A 19875-nucleotide genomic window follows, 5' to 3' on the forward strand; every position below is an offset into this window, starting at 1 on the left:
TCCTGATGTTTCAGCTAAAGACACAGAGAGTAGGGTCAGAAGTGGAAAGTGTCGTGTAGGGTGTGGCTGGGGCAGGACCCTCGGCCCCCGTCCTTTCCCTGCGAGGCCTGACCATGCCGGTCCCGGACACCCCGAGCAGGATGCTGCAAGGCTCTCGGTTCCCAGGGGAGAGATCTTGTCTGGACCGACTGAGATAGACACATTAACTCAGACATTTCAGTATTAAAAAAAAATACATATATTTTGCCTCTAGGGCTTTCTGATTAGCTCTTATCATCGTCCCAACGTTTAATGGGAACGTTCACTCAAGCAGAACACATGGGGCTTTCTGGCTGACCCAGCTCGCTGTATGTTGTCTCTCACCTAAGGTGCATGCTGGGCGCCAGTGACGCTTACATCACAGACCAGAGCGAGGACTGAGTGATGGAGGGTGGCCAGGGCTTAGCACACATGAGCAGCCTTTCTTCACTCTGGGCCTCCTCCCCCTCCCCAGATGCCCTTGGGGGTCATCATTCGAAGCAAACTCTGTGCTAGCTGCTGGACATGATGCTGAATGGACATGACCCCTGCCCTCACGTTGCTTCCGGTCCAGGGCAGGGAGGCAGCCTTGCAAACAGACACCTGCAGCGTTGCAGGGAGTCGGGGACGTATGTCCCAGGGCCGAGTGTCTGCTCTGTCCCTTGCTCTTCTCTCTCTCATTCTTTAATCTTTTGGCTGCACTGCGTGCCATGTGGGATCATAGTTCCCCAACCAGGGATTGAACCCAGGTCCCCTGCATTGGAAGCACGGAGTCTTAGCCACTGGACTGCCAGGGAAGTCCCTTGCTCTTCTCTCAATGGAAGGGCAGGGACTGCACGGCTCTGAAGGGCTCACTCTTGACGCAGTGATACTTCACTTAACCAGAAGTGTGCCTTTCTGGTAACTTTAATGATCCAGAACGTAGAGGAGGTCCAGGAAGTGAGCACAAAGGATTTCCAAGCAGCCAAACAGACGGCAGAATCCATGCCCCTTACTTAGCAGAACCTGAAGACTCTCGGACTTTGTTTATTTTGTGCAGAGTTCTAAGAAACGCAGGTCCTTCGTTTCTTCGCTCAGTGAAGTGTAGAGGAAGTAAATTAAGATTTAAGGGAGGCAGTCGAGATCCTGGATACATGTTGGCCCATTGACAATCACGGGATGAGAAAATGTAGGAAGATCATTCAGAGTAGATACAAGAACAGAGATGGTACTACACCTTCTGATAATAATTGGTCTGGAGCCATTACTCAGCCTGAGAGCATCACTGCAATGAGAGTGATATGAAAAATGATCAGGAATTCATTCATCCATCCATCCATCCATCCATTCATTCATTCATTCCACAAGCACTTCCAGACTCCAGTCATGTGCCAGCCATGACGCTGGGCTCTGGGGACGTGAAGGTCAACCTTTTGTGATTCCAGAACGTCAGCAAAGGTTTCAATGCAGGAAATGGCAGCGACGCCCACTAAGTGCTGCTTCCTGAGAGACTGCTCTGGCGCCCCACCAAAGTACTGCACACCCCTTATCTCCTTCAGACCTTATGCCGCCCTGGGAGACATGTGTTATCTAATCCACATTTTGGAGAGGAGGAGACTGAGGCTCTGAAATGTAGGTGGCTTGGCCCCTGTCCCACTGTGGTAAACGGTCAAGTCAGGATTGGAACACAGGTCTTCTCAACTCCAAGCCCATTTGTTTCTCCCGCTCTGTCCCTTGGAACCAGGTGTCTGCCAGCATCTCCCAAGAATATGCTGTGCATTCATTTGGTAGCTGGTATTCAAGACAATTTCAGGAGGTACACACACATATTTTCAAAATATTTAATAATTCATATTTATTTCCACAAATATTAGAAAATAAATATGGCTGGCACACCAAATCTGCAGTATAATGCTTCTGTATAAATACATTTTACCGGTAAAAATGTGAGTCGATTGAAAGAAAACATTAAGTAAATGATGCCCAGGTGATTAACATGGATATGGTAAAAATCATGGAGATTGTGTGTGCTGATGGTAGTTGGGAAAAACAGGTATCCTGGGTTTAAGAAAGCAAGGAGGAACAGAATCGAGGTTGGATGTAATGCCCATAAATGCACAAAGCAGGGGAAATATGGGTGCCCAGAACTGGTAGCTTCAGCTAGGTTGGAACATATTAAAATGGGAAAAGCGTGTTCTCAGTGATGCCAAGTGATGACAGAGTGTCCCCACCAGGTCCCAAGACTCATGCCCTGTATCTGCTTTCAGGGACCTCTGCCCTCCGGACCTGTGAGCAGCCCCTGCAGTGCGAGATCGCCCACCAGCTGGGACACGACCCCGTGCGCTATGACCTCACGGGCTGGCTCCACAGGGCCAAGCCTAATCTTTCGGCCCTGGACGCCCCCCAGATCCTGCAGCAGTCGAAGAGGTGAGCCTGGCCAGGGCTTGGGACGGGCTGGGGCATTCGAGGTGCTGGGGCCGTGAAGTCACAGCAACGCAGTGATGGAGAGCAGTACAGGAACCCCTCCCTAATGTCGCAAAGACCCGGACTCAAATAGGAGCAGTTCAGTGTCTCCCAGGGCCAGCCTGAGTCCAGCTGAGGAGAAAAGCTGGCCTTCTGGGGAAGTGGAACAAAAGCTAGGAAGCTGTGACTTCTTATTTTGGCTTCTGGCCTTTCATCAAGTATCTGGTAGATGATGTGACTGGAAGGACTTCTATGGACATCTTCAAACTAGGGGGTCGTAAAACCAAAGTGATAATGTTTTGTAGCATTAAAAAAAGCTCACTGCATTTCTTGACTGCTCTGCTCAGAAGTGCTAGCAGAGGGCTGCTTTGACTTCAAAGAGCTATTGGGAAATGCTTGTTGTGTGTGTGTGTGTGTGTGTGCGCGTGTGCGTGTGTGCACGCGCGCGAGTGAAGCTCAGACCACAACATTTACTAACCGCCTGCTATGCACCTGGCATCAGGGTGAATGCTTTATAAGCATTTTTAAAATTCTTACAACAACTGTATCCCTGGGCCCATTTTATAGATGAGAAAATTGAGGCCCCAGGAGGCCAAGTGGTTCGCCTTTGATCACATAGCAAAAGAAAAAAGTGGCAGAGCCGGGATACGATTTGGGTCTAGGTGGTCAGAGTTGTTTGGAAAGCCTGTGTCTGGGGGGGCTCAGGGGCGCACAGCTCCTGGAGAGAGATCAAGTCAGGGGATGGGGCAGAAGGAAGGGTAAAGAGCACATGGAGGGCTGTGTGGGGAGCCAGCAGACCTGGGTCAAGTCCCATCCCTGCCCCGTGTCACCTGGGTGACTGTGGGCAGTCCCTTTCCCTCCTCTGGGTTTCTCGCTTTTTCCATCATGACATAAGGGTTTGTCGGGCAAGGCCATGTTGCATAGCTCTGGAGTCAGGCAAATGTACAAATGCTGCTTTTCCCTTTTTCAAACTGCGTGAGCTGGGTCACAGTTTCACAATCTGAGAAATGGGAATGATGCCGCCAAGCTTACACGTGTGCTGTCAGGCTTTGGTGATGTAACGTAACAGATGGCTTGTTAAGGAGCCTGGTTCATAGCTGGCCCTCAGCACACGTCTTGTGGCCTTGTAAATTTCCCTTCTGCTCTAAAATCCCATGACTCATGCTGAGTGAGGGGTGTAGGGTTAGGGAAGGGCGGCACACCTTGGTTGATCAGATGGCCTGGTGAGTGGGGGACGTTCTGGGGAAAAGGAGCAGCGTGTGCTTGGAGGTGAGAGAGCACGGCAGGTTGGAGGTAAATCCCAGCAGGGTGTCTTGCAGGCTTGAGAGCCAAGCGTTGGTGATTTTGAGAGCAAACGGTGCTTTTTCTTAGCATGCGGTTCTGCAGCCAAGGTCGCTGATGCACCAGGACTGCTGGTGTCGCTTTCTCATTCCTGGGCCCATCTAGTCTCTCAGGTGGGGCTTCCCAGGAGGTTCTCATGCCCACTCAGCTTTCGCTTTATATATACGGAGTGGAGGTCCAAAGAGGACACATGACTGCCCAAGGCACAAAGTGAATTGGAGACCAGAAGTCAGGTCTCCCAACCCCACAGTTGGGGCAGTCCTCGTGCAGGGGTCAGGGCTGTGGGCCCGACCTTCTCTCCCTGTACCAGGGCTTGGTGCCGACATCCTTCGCTCTCAGGGCTGCTGCTTCCAGGGGCTTCACGCCCCCCACTGCTCCCTCCCCAGATTTTTATTTCAGCGTGAGTGTATTCAAGCCATGTTAGGCTGTGCGCTCTGCCATGCAGCTAACCTCTCTCAGCACCCTTGGTGCAGCTGGCAAGACTCATTTCCTTAATATTGGACAGTCGGGTAGGCGTAGAGGCGGGTGGATGATGGGTCTTGAGGGCTGGGACCGGGGTGGGGCCCAGACTTGCAGGGAGCGATGGAAGGTGCCCGCAGGTGTCCACTGGAGGGGATGGGCTGGTGCAACCAGAGAGGCACGGGTCCTCCTCTGGGCCCCCGCTTCCTCCTAGGGCGCAGTAGGGTCTGCCTGGCGCTCAGGCTGTCTGTTCGACAACAAGCACAGTAAGCACCTGCTGTGTACTGGACCTGTTCTCGGGATAACCGAGATGATTTTGCCTCTAAGGAAGTGCAGGCAGGGTAGAATTCCTGCAGGTACATAGGTGACGGAAATGTCCAGTAGAAGGAAAGCTGCTCTGAGGTCAGGGGAGGGAGAGAGGCATGGAGGAAGGGGCTGACATTTGTCACCGAGCAAAGGCTTGTGTGACAGAAGGGACCATGAACAGAGTAGGCAGTTAGGGTATGATTCGAGGGGAGTGTTCAGGAGGCAGATTAGCAGGAGGCAAGGGGGGTCCCCTTTGCTCCACCCTGTGAGCCCCCTGAAGCACCTCTCTCTTTCCCCTCCTACCTGCCAGGGAGGAGCTGAGGGGCCTGTTCCAGTCCCGGGCCAAGCTGTCCCCTGTGTGCCGGGCCGTGGCCGGCCTGGAGGGCACCTCCCAGCAGGCCCAGCAGAGGAGCAGCACGGTGAGGAGGGCGTTTGCCAGCAGCTTGGCCGCGGTGAAGAGGAAGGCCCCGTGCTCCCAGATCAAGCTTCAGATGGTGAGTGGGGGCCCTGTCCCCGTGGAGTCGTGGCCTCACTGCCCGCCTCCAGGGTGGCTTACCCACCCACATCATCTCTGAGCTCCCCAGCGAGCCTGAAGGGGCGGGCAACGCCCACGTTTCACCAAGGAAGAGACCGAGGCTCAGGGAAGCAAAGAAATTTGGTGGAAAGTGATCCGTCCCAGTCTGAGGCCAAAGCCTCAGCTCCTTGGTTTAACTTAAGCCGCTTCAGGAAGTTTGCAGGAACCGCAGTTGCCCTCCTGACCGAGGTGACAAATGTCACGGCCAGACCAGCCCCGCCTGCCTTCCTCACCTCGCAGGCCTGCATATTTACCTCTAGGCTCTCCGTAGGGGAGGCGGCAGGATCCAGCACTGGCTGTAAAGATGTCACCTGGACACCTTGATCCAAAAACAAGTGGTCAGGCTGAGTCAGGCTGAGCTCAGGAGGGTGGGATGTGGGAAGGATTGGTTTGAAGAAATGACTCATAGCATATTATACTGGAAAAGCCCACAGACCAGGTCCTGGGTTCTAGTCTTCCTTTTCGGCGAGTGGTCCATGCAGCCTTAGGCCGCTCGCTTGTCCTCTCCATGTCCCAATTTCTCCATCTGTTATAATAAGGGTTGTTATAAAGGTCCTTTATTTCTCATTAGTACAAATCAGGCCATGGATAGGAGGTCCTTGGTGTAGGACATAGGGCCCCCACAGAGATGCCCAGGTCAGACTGCATATACATTTGGGGAATGTTCAGACCCCTGTCTGTCTCACCCTGGCCCTGACCACAGCCCCGTCTCCTCTCTGTCCTAGGATGCATTGATCAGCGTGATCAGACGGTCTCAGTTACACTTCATCCACTGCCTGGTGCCGAGCCCAGTGGTGGAGAGCAGAGGCGGGCAGGGGTCTCTGACTCCACCGCAGCCTGGTAGAGACAAGCCCGGGGCAGGCGGGTCCCTGCCCTTGGACATCCCGGCACTGAGGGTGCAGCTTGCAGGGTCCTACATCCTGGAGGCGCTGCGCCTGCACAGGGCAGGTAAGAGGCAGCCTGGGAGCGAGCACCTTGTCTCTGACTCCTGGGACACGCTCCTGGACCAGTGACAGCCGAGGGACAGGAGCATCAGCTGTGTGCCAGGAGCTTTCCATGCAGCATCCCGTCGAAACTGCCCAGCAGCCCTGTGAGGGGGGAACTATGATTACCCCATTTTACAGATGAAGAAACTGAGGCTCAGAGAGGAGAAGGGACTTGCTTAGGGTCACACAGCGGGATGCGGCAGAGCCTAGGTTTATGCGGAGGTCTCTTTGAGTCCAAAGCCCATCTTATTTCCTGACTTAGTTGTGAACTCCTGGAAGGCCACGGGCGTGTCTTACTCATCTTCCTTTCAACAACAAACATCTCAGGGGCATTTGCCTTGGAGTAGAGGGTGAAATTTCCACAACAATTAATATTTGGTCTTCAAGACATTCAGCCTGGTTTGGGAGATCCGTGTGGAAACAAGCTTGGTTCATGATGGGACCAGGGCATGTGTCACATGGGGATGCCCAGAGGAGGAAGCAGGGAGACTGGAAAGACCTCCTGGAGGAGATTACGTCTTATTTGAGTCTTGGAAAGAAGCAGGTAGCTCACTTCTGGCTGGTGCAGGGAGAGGAAGAGCTTGGCTGAGGGATCACCGTATGCAAAGGCAGGGAGGCATGGAGGAGCCTTGGTTTTCAGGGAATCGGGTTCAGAATGAGTGGGGGTTTGTGGGAGATGAGGGGCGGATCCACCAGGAGACACAGCCTGTGAATGGTGTCTTTGGAAGTTTGGCTTTCCCAGGTCCAGCTGAGGAGGTGATGGAGTGATAGGGGAATAAGGGGTTTCAGCCAAAGGAACGAAGTGTCAGGCCTGTATTCGAGAAAGCAAGCATGCACCAGGGTTCCCCCATTAGCTCATCTTATGAGTTGAGTTTGATCTGAAATTTTCCCATTCTCTTCTGCCTCTGAGACCCCATAGGCCACCCCTTGGATTCCCCTCCCAGCCAGAAACAGCTCAGGCGAAGTCAGCGGATGGGGCGGCAGGGCTGGCGGGGAGTCTGGGTGGGCACTCATTTGTTTAATATTCCTGTGGTCACTGATGCCTCAGCTTGTGGTCGCTGCCCCCGTGTCCTCCTACCGCGTTAATACGGAACCCTGGGCGTGAGGTAGTTGACGGAGAAGCCGGGAGCAGCTGGAAGCAAAGATGAGCCCCTTGCTCCCTTCAGCATCACATTGATTTTCCCACCGGTCCATGCAACCACAGGCACAAGAAGACAGATACTGTTGCACGGGAAGAGCGAGGTGGTCACAGCCCGTGGCTGATCGACTGTGCCCTGCCGGCCGGAGGCATCCTGGCCCGTGGGTTAGAGTCCCTGCGTGCAGGCATGGGTCAGCGTTCCCTTCCTCCCTGCGGGTCCGCCCTCTGCGTTCTCAGCGCCGCCCGACTTGGAGGGAGCTTCCAGCTCAGTGAAGGGTTGAAGTCTTGTGGTATAACTTCCCAAATTTCTGTCTCCCAGACCTGGTTCATTTCCTCATTGTTTTCTTGTTGTTTTTTTTAAATTAATTTATTTCTGGCTGCATTGGGTCTTCATTGCTGTGCAGGCTTTCTCTAGTTGTGGCGAGCGGGGGCTACTCTTCGTTGCAGTGCACGGGCTTCTCATTGCGGTGGCTTCTCTTGTTGTGGAGCACAGGCTCTAGGCACATGGGCTCAGTAGTTGTGGCTCACGGGCTCTAGAGCGCAGGCTCTGTAGTTGTGGCGCACGGGCTTAGTTGCTCCGCGGCATGTGGGATCTTCCCGGACCAGGGCTCACCCCATGTACCCTGCATTGGCAGGTGGATTCTTAACCACTGCGCCACCAGGGGAGTCCTCCTCATTGTTTTCTGCTCTGAGTCACTTCTGTCTCACACCATACAAGCAGTATTTACAAGCATACAAAGATCCATACACATGTGTCACATATTTATGATTTGGAATCTGTGCACATGTAACGTATGCACGAGCAGATGTTGTTTTATTGTGCTTTGCTTTATCGCGCTTCACAGAGAGTGCACTTTTTTACAAATCAAAGGTTTGTGGTAACCCTGTGTCAAGCCAGTCTGTTGTCACCGCTTTTTCCTACAGCATTTGCTCACTTTGTGTCACATTTTGGTAATTCTTGCAATGTTTCCAACCCCCCACCAGCAAAAATTTACAACTCGCTGAGGGCTGAGATGACGGTTACGTTTTTTAGTAATAAAGTATTTTTTTAAATTATTAATTTATTTTTATAAAAACACAGAATTATAGTGTATCAATTTACTTATTTAATTAATACCCTTTAGTAAAAATAATTATAAAATTCAACAGGAAAATACTAGTAATAAAGTATTTTTTAATTAAAGTATGTACATTGTTTTTTAGATGTAGTGGTATTGCATGCTTAATAGAATAGTCTAGGGACTTCCCTGGTGGTGCAGTGGGTAAAACTCCACGCTCCCAGTGCAGGGGGCCCGGGTTTGATCCTGGGTCAGGGAACTAGATCCTGCGCGCATGCCGCAACTAAGAGTTCGCATGCCGCAACAAAGATCCCGTGTGCTGCAACTAAGACCCGGCACAGCCAAAATAAATAGATAAATAAACATTAAAAAAAGATGAGTTTAACATTGAAAAAAAGGAATATGGTATAGTCTAAAGATAACTTTTATACGTACTGGGAAACCAGAAAGTTTTGGGGATGCTTTATTGCGATGTTTGATTTGCTGCAGTGGTCTGGAACTGAACCCGCAACATGTCAGGTGTGCCTGAATTCATACACACATGCACGCATGATGCATACATACATATGCTGTTTCTCAGGTACCTACGATGTGCTGGGCACTGCGGTTACGCACACTAATTGATGTTGTTCTCACAGAGCCCTTAGCACAATGCCTGGAGGAGAGTAAACGCTCAGCGAACGTTACATATGGGGCAGACTGGCGGGCACAGGTCGGACTCTGGAGCCAGTTGGCCTGGGCTTGACTGTGGCTGACACTGGCAGGTCCCTAGATCGTGCCTGCCTTTTATCTCCTGTGATAGCTCAGGTCTCAGAGAGCTGTCGAGTGGGTTGATGAATTAATAAGGGAATAACAGAAAAGTGCCTGGACCTGGGAAGGTGCTCAAAACACATTAGCCTCCTTTATTGGGTTAACCAGGAAGTTCTTTCGGGGTGGCACAGCAAAACCCGAGCGAACTTTTTGGCCAGCCCAATATTACAGTCATTATTGGATTTAATCCTCATCGTGACTGTGTGACAGGAGATCTTATTACTCTCATCTGACAAGTGAAGAACTTGAATCTCAAAAAAATAGGGTCATTTGTCGCTGGTCAGAGGGCTAATCAGGGCAGATGAGAGATACGAACCCAAGTAAGTCTGACTCAAAAGGACAGGCCTGTAACCTCCCAGCCCCCAGGTCTCTGTGCGGTCAGCATCCTTCCAACCTGGCCTGAAACCCTCCTCTTCCCCCAGGAAGGCTTCATGGATTTGCCACATGTACCCACCATGACTCTTCCTCATGGTTCATTCATTTGGCTTATTGTAAAGTGAAGTCTCAAAATGGAGTGAGATTTCACCAGACCTTCTCCCATCCAGCCACTTGAGGGGTCTTTTTAAGGCAACTGAGGATCTACCACGCCCCTTGTATCCAGGATGAAGTCCAAGCTTCGAGGTCTGGAATTTGATGTCAAGTTCCTTGGGGACCCAGTCCCTGCTTGTCTTTCACCTCATCGTTGGTTACTCTCACTGGATTCGTTATCGTCTCTGTCTGGGTTTGGATCCCATCTGGGAGAGTTAGGGTTGACTTCACTTTGGGCTACGTGACTTGAACTCTCTGGGCCTCAATTTCCAATCTACATAATGGGTGTAATAATACAGTCCCCAGAGTGTCTGTAACACAAGGAAGTTGTTATCCTAGTGTCTTGCACACATAAAAGCTCAGTAACTGCTTTTGCGATGACTGTGAAACAGACCTTGTATCTTCCTGCCGTGGCTCCCTCTGCCTGGACTTCCTTGCACACCAAATCCGCTGGCACACTCTCACGGCCCTTCAAAGGCCAGCTCAGACGTCACCTTCTCTCAGGAGCTTTTCAGATGCCACTTCCCACACAGAAGGGTGCAGCTGTGTCCATCCTACATGTTAGATTTAACATGTAGATACCGTCTGATGCAGCATTTCCCACATGTGGTCTGTGGGGCAGTAAAAAGTATTAAACCAAAAAAAATTTTTTTTCCATGGTCCAGCAGGTTTGGAGAACTCTGGGTTAAGCGAAGCTAATCAGGGCAAATTCCCTGCAGAGGGTCTGGAGCCTTTGACGTCAGTGCTCACACAGATTGTGACCTTCGGAGAAGCAGATGAGGGGGCAGCTTTTTCGAACTTTCATTGGAGCCTTTTATAGGGTCCTTGTTCTGGGGAATGCAGTTGGGAAATGCTGATTGAACCCAATTTCTTAAATTAGCAAATGGGGAGACCGAGGCCCTAAGACGTGAGGGCACACAGTGAGTAGCAAGGCTGGGAGCAGACCCCTGGACCCCTGGGCTGGGCTTCTCACTTGGATTCTTTGTTCTTCTGTTCCCCCCACCGCAGGCTACGCTGACCACATGGGGCTCACTCAGTTCCGCCGAAGATTTCAGGTGCTGGACCCTCTGCTCATGAAGAAGCTCAAGTCGGCCCCCGAGAGAGTGGATGAGAAGAAGGTATGTGGAGCCAGGTGATGGGGGTGGAGGCCCCAGTGCTTCTGTTCTGTAGGGATGGCCCCGGGGGCAGCTGGGGCAGCCGGGATCCGAGAGCTGGGCCTTGGGGGCTAAGGTGACGGTGGCATGAGCTTTGACTCAGACCCCTGCTCCAGACTTTGCCCGCTGCCATGTCACTTAGGACACTGCCTACCCCAGAATGGTCCTTCTGAAACCCTGCATGAGGAAGTGCAGGGAAAGAATTAGAGCCATGAAAAGAGCAAGTCCCAGCCAGGGGGGCTCCTAGCAAGATGAGAAGTCGTCATTCCCACCCATAGGAGTGTTCCCCTCGGCACCAGCACCCTGAGATATAGTCTATGAAAAGAGGACTCTGTGGTCCCAAACACCCCCCTCAGGGCCTTTGCACTAACTGTCCCCTCTGCCTGGAGCGCTTTTCTCCCCAGTCCTTGACTGGCCAGTGTCATTGTCATCTTGCTATTCAGATCTTGGCTCAGATGCTCTTCTCCATCACATCATCTTGTTTTAATAGCTGCATAGCACTTATCCTTATCTGAAATTATACCCAGATTGCCTGTGTGTTCTCTAGCTCACAGCAAGTGTTCGATAAATTTCCCGTTGGATGAGTGAATGAATACATGTACCTAACCTTGTTATTTCTGCCCCTGGGTATCTCCTTTCTCCATCTCTACTGTAAACTTCTGGAGCCGGAAGTCTTCACCCCTAGTGCCAAAGCCTCGGTAAATGTTTCTATTGAGAATGGCCACCGGCTAATCAATGATAGAGCTCTTCAGAATTTGCAAAGCGTTAGTGCATCCTCACAACAGCCCTGCAAAACAAGACCTGTTACATCTCTTTTATAAATGAGGAGACGTAGGCTCATGGAGACGGATGATTCCCTTGAGGCCACACAGCCGAGCATTCATGGGTTTTGTCCTTGAACCCAAATTTCTTGATTCCAGGGAGCGCCTTTGAGAAAGCCTAGGCTCCAGAGTCAAACAGACCTGCAGTTGACTCCCAGCTGGGGCTGTGTGAACTTAAACGAGTGAATCCATCTTTCTGCCTCAGTTTCCTCATCTGTAAAATAGGAACAACAATAATACCAACTCCAGCGGGGCGTTTGGAGGATTGTATGTAGCAGTGTAATTGATGTGCTTGACGTAGGGCCCGGCATATAATAAGGGCTCATTATACATGAACTGCTGTCAGCAGCATCAGCACCACCATCATCATCTTTCAAGGCCAGAGTGATGGCAGCCAAGCCACACAGGCTGGATATTCACAACCGTGTTGAAACTCCCCCTCCAAGTGAGTGTGCCCGGGCATGCCTGAGCTCACTGAGTCGTGAGGCAAGAAGAGTGAAAAGAGTCACAATTCTTAAGTCCTCTCTGGGCTCGTTTCTGCAGCAAGGGCCAGGGCACAGGCCACCTCCTGCAGACAAGGCGGCATTTCTCTGTGGCCCTCCTGAGTCACCGTGGGGAGGGTACCTCAGACCCAAGCTGGTGTGGAGCAAGGCTATCCCCGCCGACCCATCTTGGAAACCACGAAACTCTGCCTGGCTTGGTGCCACCAGCCACTCTGTACCAAGCTTCATTGGGGTTCTTTATCCTAGGTCCCCCCCCAGTCTTAATCTCTGTTCAGAGCATCTGGAATGGAACCATTGAAAGGGGCTTGGGCTCCTCTGCAGTTGAAAACAGCACAGAAGTGGGGCGTGGGGGAGCTGTCTGCGGGGGCAGTGGGGGTAGCATATGGAGGCATTTCTATTCTGGACGACTCAGCAGTTCTCTCTTGTAGCCAAACCGAAGCCACCTCCATACACTCGCTGGAGGCCTCGGAAAGTGGAAAATTACAAGTGGAATGGACTTGGGAGTTTTTGCTGCTTCTTATTCTCTTTTTATTTGCTCACAAATTTCATTTGCTGCAGCATAGGATTTTGGTAGCAACAAAAGGAAACGCCATCCTGCCTCTTATGAAAAAGCTGATAAATATTCATTTGCCAGGCAACATGAGATGCCATGAATTATACATGAACACGTGCTCGGGTGGGCAAACTGTCAGCCTCTGTGTGCAAAGCATTTAAGACCTCAGGATTTAATAAGACAAGTTTGACAGCTAGAAAAGGTCAATATTATCATTAGACACTAGACAGCAGCAGAGGGAATTCATTGTCAGGGTGTGAAATGGGCCTTGGTGCATCCCTTGTGTGCCCAACACGCACGTGGTGCTCAAACAAGGCTCTTGCCCAGTGAAGTACTCTCATTTGGAGGGGCCCTGACGGATATGTTGTGCTCCCGAAACAAAAATAGTGTGTGCCTTTTACACAGATGCACAGACCCTCATCACGAAATATCAGGCGTAATGTGAAAAGGTTACGGCCCTCAGTAGATGAAGCCTCCCTGCTCTGGGAATTATCCCCATTTTACAGCAGAGGCAGATGAGGCTGTCACCCCCCAGCTGGGCAGTGGGGCAGTGGTAGAGCTGGGATTTGAACTCAGGCTCTCAAATTCCTCACATAGGGCTTTTTACTGTTTATTGTGGTAAAATACGTATAACATAAAATTTACCATCTTAACCATTTTCAAGCATACTTAACCATTTTTAAGCATAGTGGCCTTAAGTACATTTGTATTGTTGTGAAGCCACCACTGCCATCCATCCATCCATGGACCCATCCATCCATCTCCAGAACTCTTCATTTTCCAAAACGGAGGCTGTCCTCATTAAACACTAACTCCCCATCCCCCGCCCCGCAACCAGCCCTTGGCAACCACCATTCTGCTTTCTGTCTCTATGAATTTGACTGCTCTAGGGACCTCCTATAAGGGGAATTATCTAGTATTTGTCCTTTTTGTTTTTTGCGGTACGCGGGCCTCTCACTGTTGTGGCCTCTCCCGCTGCGGAGCACAGGCTCCGGACGCGCAGGCTCAGCGGCCATGGCTCACGGGCCCAGCCGCCCTGCGGCATGTGGGATCTTCCCGGACCAGGGCACAAACCCACGTCCCCTGCATCGGCAGGCGGACTCTCAGCCACTGCGCCACCAGGGAAGCCCTAGTATTTGTCCTTTTGTAACTGGCTTATTGCACGCAGTGTGATGTCCTCAAGGTTCACCCATGTTGTAGCACATGTTGCAGCACATTCTTAAAAGAAGAATTTCTTTCTTTTAAGGCTGAATACTGTTCCATTGTGTTTATGTAGTACAGCATTTTGTTTATCCATCCTCTCTCAGTGGACACTTGGACTGCTTCCACCTTTTGGCTATTCTGAATGACCCTGCTATGAACACAGTGTACAAATATCTCTTTGAGACCCTGTTTTTGATTCTTTTGGGTATATACCCAAAGTGGAATTGCTGGATCATATGGTAATCCTGTGTTTAATTTTTTGAGGAACCTCCAAACTGTTTTCCGTAATGGCTGCATCATTTTATATTCCCCCCAACGAGGATTCCAGTTTCTCCACATCTTTGCCAACGTTTGTTATTTACTGGGTTTTCTGTTTGTTTTGCATTAGTTATCGTAATGGGTGGGAGGTGGTATCTCATTGTGGTTTTGACTTGCAGTCCTCTGATGGCCAGGGCTGGTGAGCATCTCTTCATGTTCATATAGGACTTCCGAACGGGAGCCTTTTGAAGACAGAGTATTTGGTGAAGTTTTGTATAGAATGTGCTATCTGTGATGTTAATTTAAAATAATTATTATTGATCCCATCCAGCTGTAACCAGGTGCCTCCTTTGCACCAGGCCCTGTGCTAGCTGCCAGAGAGACAGGAATGAACAGAACACAGCTTCGTGGGGAAGAAAGATGAAAATGAGTAATTTCCAGACAGAGGGATAGTTTTGGGATGCCCCAGGAAACACATCTAAAACTTCGGATTTTTGCAGCAGGGGTGAGGGTGGGACATTCAGGGAAGACACCTCAGAGCAGATGATGATTGAGTTGAGCTTTCTGGGACAATTTCGAGGAATTAAGTAAGAGAAAGTACAGGGCAAGCCACATCGGGAACAGCATGTACAGAGATCCAGAGTCACGAGGTTACGTGGCTAATCTAGTGTGGCTGGAGCATAAATGCTGCCAAGTGTCGAGAAAAGGGTCTGAGGTTGTTGGCAGGGGCCAGGCCACAGTCACTGTTAGCAGAGATAGAGTCTGGGCTTTATCAGGTGGTCAGTGATGGCTGACCAAAAGGTTATCAGCAGGAGCACAGCTTTGAAGACCAGATCGTTATTATTTGAACTGGCTTAAGCAAAACTATGAAGGGAGTCAAGTCCACTCTGGCCATTCCTTGGCCCTCTATAGGGAGCAGTGTTCTCACGCTGACTTCCAGCCGTTGAGGATGCCCATCTCTTCTAGACACCCAGGCACCTGCTCCGGTCTCCAAAATGACCCTGTCTCCCCTCTCTAACCATTGTGGGTCCCGTTCCTCTCCCCCAGGTTATCCCATCTGGTTAAGATTATGCCTTAACCCACACTGAAGCCCTCCCAGAGTGACCTCAGGCAGGTTCCTGGAAGAGCTCATTCGGTTCACCTTGGCGGTGTCCCAGATTCTGGTCCCTTCAGTCTCTCTGCTTCTGAGGTAGGAATCGCTAAGTCTCCCTGATCCCATGATAGGAAAGCCCTGGGCCCACCGTTTTCCCCTGAGTCTACAGTGATGATTGATTTTAGCCAACCAAATCTGTGTCCCTGGGGACTTGATCTGAACACACCTAAGGCATGCCAGTCTGTCTTCTCAAAGGCAGCCACTCTTCTTCTGTCTTAGACCCTGGTAGACACTCCCGATTTCCTCTGAATTTGTCTCAGAGTCCTTTTCTGCTGGGAAGAGGCCCCTGTGAGCCCGTGACTGGGGCAGAGGGGTGGGGGGAGGGAGAGAGGGAGCTGTCCGTTCTCATGATGCTAAACGATTTTTACAGGGCCTTCCATAGCCTTAGCCCTCTGGAATTTATTCATCATCCTTCTCTTTCTCACCTTGCTGTCCTCCTCCAGTTTGGGTCTACTGTTTTAATAACTCTACATGTTTTCCATTCTGTGTTAACCAACCCAATTATATAAATATGTGTGTGTGTTATTTATACGTTCGTCCATATAGTTTATGCTTTGTGCCAGACATGCTGTTTACAGTCTTGAGCCTATAGAGCTAAAGAACAGAGCTATAGTCCCCACCCTTATGGAATGATTTGATCAGTGTGTAAGTGAGAGTTTTCAGTGGTTAAAAGCATGTGGTTTAGAGTCAGACAGACTTGGGTTCACATCCTGGTATCTGCCATCTCTCTTTCCATTCATCCGTGCCCCATGATGCTTGATAGCTGTGTGACCAGGGACAACATGTGATAGGGCATAACAAAGTGCCTGGCACATAGTAGGTGCCCAAACACATGGCAGCCGTTGGGTCATGGTGTGGGTTTCCTGGAGAAGGTGCTGTACTGACAGCAGCCAAATGGTGTACTAGGAGAGCATCTGTCTCCACAGACGTGGGTTCCCTGCAGCACACTACCTGCTGAGGATTGAGTTGGGGAAGCTCTTCCCAGCCATGGCTCTTTGTGGTTCCTGGAGTCTTCCGCTGCTTGTCTGGCATGTTCAGCTTAACGTGAGATGTCAGACTGTGTGCTTTTTATTGAACATTGGAGAGAAAGCTCTGTGCAAAATTCCAGGACACAAAAGGATTCTGCAGGTGGAGGCATGAATTGGGTTTCTCCCAGGTACATTGATGGACTCGTAATTTGAGCCTGGAATGGTAAAGGTGAAGGGTGTGTCATCACTCCACAGTGCCAGAGGGGCTTATAACCTCAGAACCTCTACCAGTTATTAGTACTTATTGAAACTTAGCATGTGCCAGGCGTGATATTAAGTACATCATGTGCGTCGTAAGAGCTGCTTGGAAGTCTTTAAGTCCAGCATCCGAGCCCACAGAGGGTTTCTGTTGACTGCTTTTTGCTTTTCTTGGGTATAGGTCACACTTTCCAGTTTCTTTGCGTGCCTCGTAATTTTTTGTGGAAAGCTGGCCATTTTCAAGAATATAAAACTGCCTCTAAATGCTGCTCTTCTCCCAGTTACTTGGTAACTTATCTGAACTAGGGTTATGGAGTCTGGCTCCCCCACGTTGTGAGACTGCTGCCATCTCTTTTCAGTTTGTTTCACTCTTGTTTTTATTGTAAGTTGTGGTTTCTCAAGAGCTGCCCCTGTGTCAGCACAGCTTAGTGGTCAGGAGAGGTTGTGGTCAAACATTCTGAATCTGTGAAGCTTTTATCTAATCCTTACGGTCCTCTGTGTGGGTTGGAAAATGGATCCGACATTCAGGCACTTACAATGTGCCACAGATCTCACTTTCTGTGTGGCTCTTTCTCATGTTTTCTGCCTGTGCACGTGGCCTTATATTTAGGTAGGGTTATATACATGCCTAAGGCTCTCTCGGTCCCTCCCGTGCATGCGTGTAGCCTTCCAGATTGCCAGGAGTCTATGGGAGGTGCTCAAGGCCCACTATGACTGTCCTATTCCCTATAGCTCCTTGTTGTGGGACCTGGCTAGTCACTGGCCCGTTGCTTGCCCCTCTCAGGGTAACAGTCTTAGGCTGGCTGTGCCATTGACTTTCTCCATTTGTTTGCTGCCAAGAGCACTACTGCTTCTGACAGTGTTCCTGGGTGTGGCATTTCCCCTTGCTTTGATCCTTGTAAGTGAACCCCTTCTGGCAGCAAAGTGGATGGTTTTCACAGCTTGCCTCGCCCTGGTAGGACCTCTGCAGTGACAGAGCTTAGTGGGGAGTGGAAGGGTCTTGGCCATGATTGCCATAAACTCCCACTCTTCTTAAAGGCCCAGTAGTTTCTCTTGAATAAATGTTTCTCAGTTTGCTGCATCCCCTTGCTCAATTTCCAGAGTATCAAAGTTGCTGTTTTTGAAAACTGTATCCATTTCTGTCATGGTTTTGCGGGGAGAGGATTTGTCAGGCTCCTTGGACTGACATTCTGGAAGTCTCACTCCTACACACTGCTTTCGTGGTCTCATTAAACCGCCCCCACATCCTTGTAGCATAGGCGTGACTACTCCTATTCTCGAATAGGGCACCAAGAGGACCCGAGAGGAGGAGCGGCGTGCTCAGGGTCCCACAGCTAGCGAAAACTGGAGCTGTCCTGGATCGCAGCGTCCGAGGGCAGAGAACAGGCTGAGTTCTCTGATTCCCTGGGGTTGTGTCATGTGATGTTTGACAAGTCCTCTCATTGCACTCGACCTCACTTTCTTTCTCTATAAAATGGGCATAAAACTTCCTAAGATAGTCACAGAGGTTTGAAAATTAGATGAGTTATGGGTAAAGCACTCAGAGCAGTGCTCAGACCCCAAAACACAAGGGAAAACTCTTTTTTTGGAAGCAAAATGGCCAACATTTTACTCAGCCTTCCATGCCGAGAGGTTTTACCTCAACTGTCGGGACAATTCAGATGGGTTAGCTGATTCCATAAAGATGCGGAACAAGGAAGGAATTTCTTACAGTCACCTGGATTTTTGCCCTGTCATCCACCAACTGGCTGTTGGGCAGTGATTATATTAGGTAGAAACAAATGAAATCACTGGTATTTCACCTAAGCAAGTGACAATTTCATATGGCTCAATCTAAGAGTAATATTAATGTTGATAATGAGAGCAGCTGAGTACAGAGTCACTGACAAAGTCCTTTTCATGTACATATCCTCCGTTAATTGTCCCAGCCCCTGTACCGTCTAGGCAGGGAATGTTAGCATCATTTTGCAGGTGAGGAAAATGAGGGTCAGAAGCACAGTTCAGTGCCCGCAGCCACCTGTTCACTCTGTCACTTGGACCTAAGCGTCCTTATCTGTACAGTGAGGTCAACAGGACAGAATATCTCCGTGAGGTCTAATGTGCTTGGCTACACAGACTTCTAAAGGGCTCTAAGAAAGCAGGGAGACGGAGAAGAATCCCTGGATCTTGTGGGGACGGTTGTGTGTTTTGGCCGTGTTTGGGGTACACCTGAGAAATGGAAGCTTAGTCCGCATTCTGCAGCACCACCGCCATCTTATCCAAGAGAGAGGCTGATAGGACCAGCTCCAGGACATCAGGACAGGCTCAGGTTGTTTACTGAGTGCCTACTGTATGCAGCTATTTTGTGAAGCCCTCCACAAGCACAGCCACAGAGTCTTCCATCATAGCTGCCATTATTTCCCCCCATTTTTCTGAAGAGGAGCCTGCAGCTCAGAGTAAAATGCTTGTCCAGGGTCACACAGTTCGTGAGTGGTTAAACGAGAATCTCAGTCCAGGTGGATCTAACTCCACATCCTGATTTTTTCCTCCCACACGTGGGCTCTGGGCGTTAACTCCGAAGTAGGTTAGAAAATTGTCACCAGCTATAGGCTTCATTTCTTTTCCATCCGTCCATCTTGTTTTCAGCCAATGTTTATTTTGTTTTCTTCTTGTGCAGAGAGAAAAAAAATGTTGTAGTCTGGATATGTTGGTTTTATGCATTCTGCTGCCTATAGCTCCCTTGGAACATTTTTGGCTAAAATGTACTAAGTGAAACCACTGAATTTTTGGAGGGGGCGCTATGGAATGTTCCTCTCAGAGGTCAGAGGAGGAAACTTCCCCCCAGATTACAGCCTCAGAGTAGGCTTTTAATAAGCATTTTTTTTTTGTATCTTAGGAAGTTTTCTGTGATGTCGATGACCCATGGAATTGAAACTCATCTACCAGATTACTCTGTCTCATAACACCTTTTGCTTCTTTGAGTGTCGCAATTACTTTTCTGACAGCTTATTCTGAAGATAGACTTTGTGATTTCCGGTGAATGGAAGGTCCGTGAGGGGGTGGTGTGAGGGTGCAGCAGGAGGAGAATTGGCAGTCACCAGGGAGCCAGGCACGACCTGCATTCATCTGAGGGTACGGATCTCTGGCAGGCTTGTTTCAGAGCCTGCAGGCCTGGACGACAAGAGGAAAATTCCGTTAAATGGCTGGTGCTTTGGCTAAGGCTGCATCCAGGGATCTCTGAGTGAATTTGTTTCTCCTGGAGGGGGTGGCCTTTCTCCACACTCCCCCCCAACCCTGCCCCGCTTCTACCCTCACTGGGTCTCTCTTGCTGGGCGTTCCCTCATTCAGTCGTCATAATTATCGAG

At 50.1% G+C, this 19875-nt stretch overlaps 1 protein-coding gene across 1 annotated transcript in view; it reads left to right on the forward strand.

The window, feature by feature from the left end:
• Positions 1–19875, forward strand: part of MYO18B (myosin XVIIIB) — a 221001-nt gene that overhangs the window by 64659 nt on the left and 136467 nt on the right. The window contains exons 17-20 of the mRNA XM_033837911.2: positions 2265–2424; positions 4877–5060; positions 5866–6088; positions 10669–10778. Coding sequence (XP_033693802.1) covers positions 2265–2424; positions 4877–5060; positions 5866–6088; positions 10669–10778 — 677 coding nt within the window. The remainder of the gene's footprint in view (positions 1–2264; positions 2425–4876; positions 5061–5865; positions 6089–10668; positions 10779–19875) is intronic.

This window comes from Tursiops truncatus, chromosome 13 (assembly GCF_011762595.2).
Source record: "Tursiops truncatus isolate mTurTru1 chromosome 13, mTurTru1.mat.Y, whole genome shotgun sequence".
NCBI lineage: Eukaryota > Metazoa > Chordata > Mammalia > Artiodactyla > Delphinidae > Tursiops > Tursiops truncatus.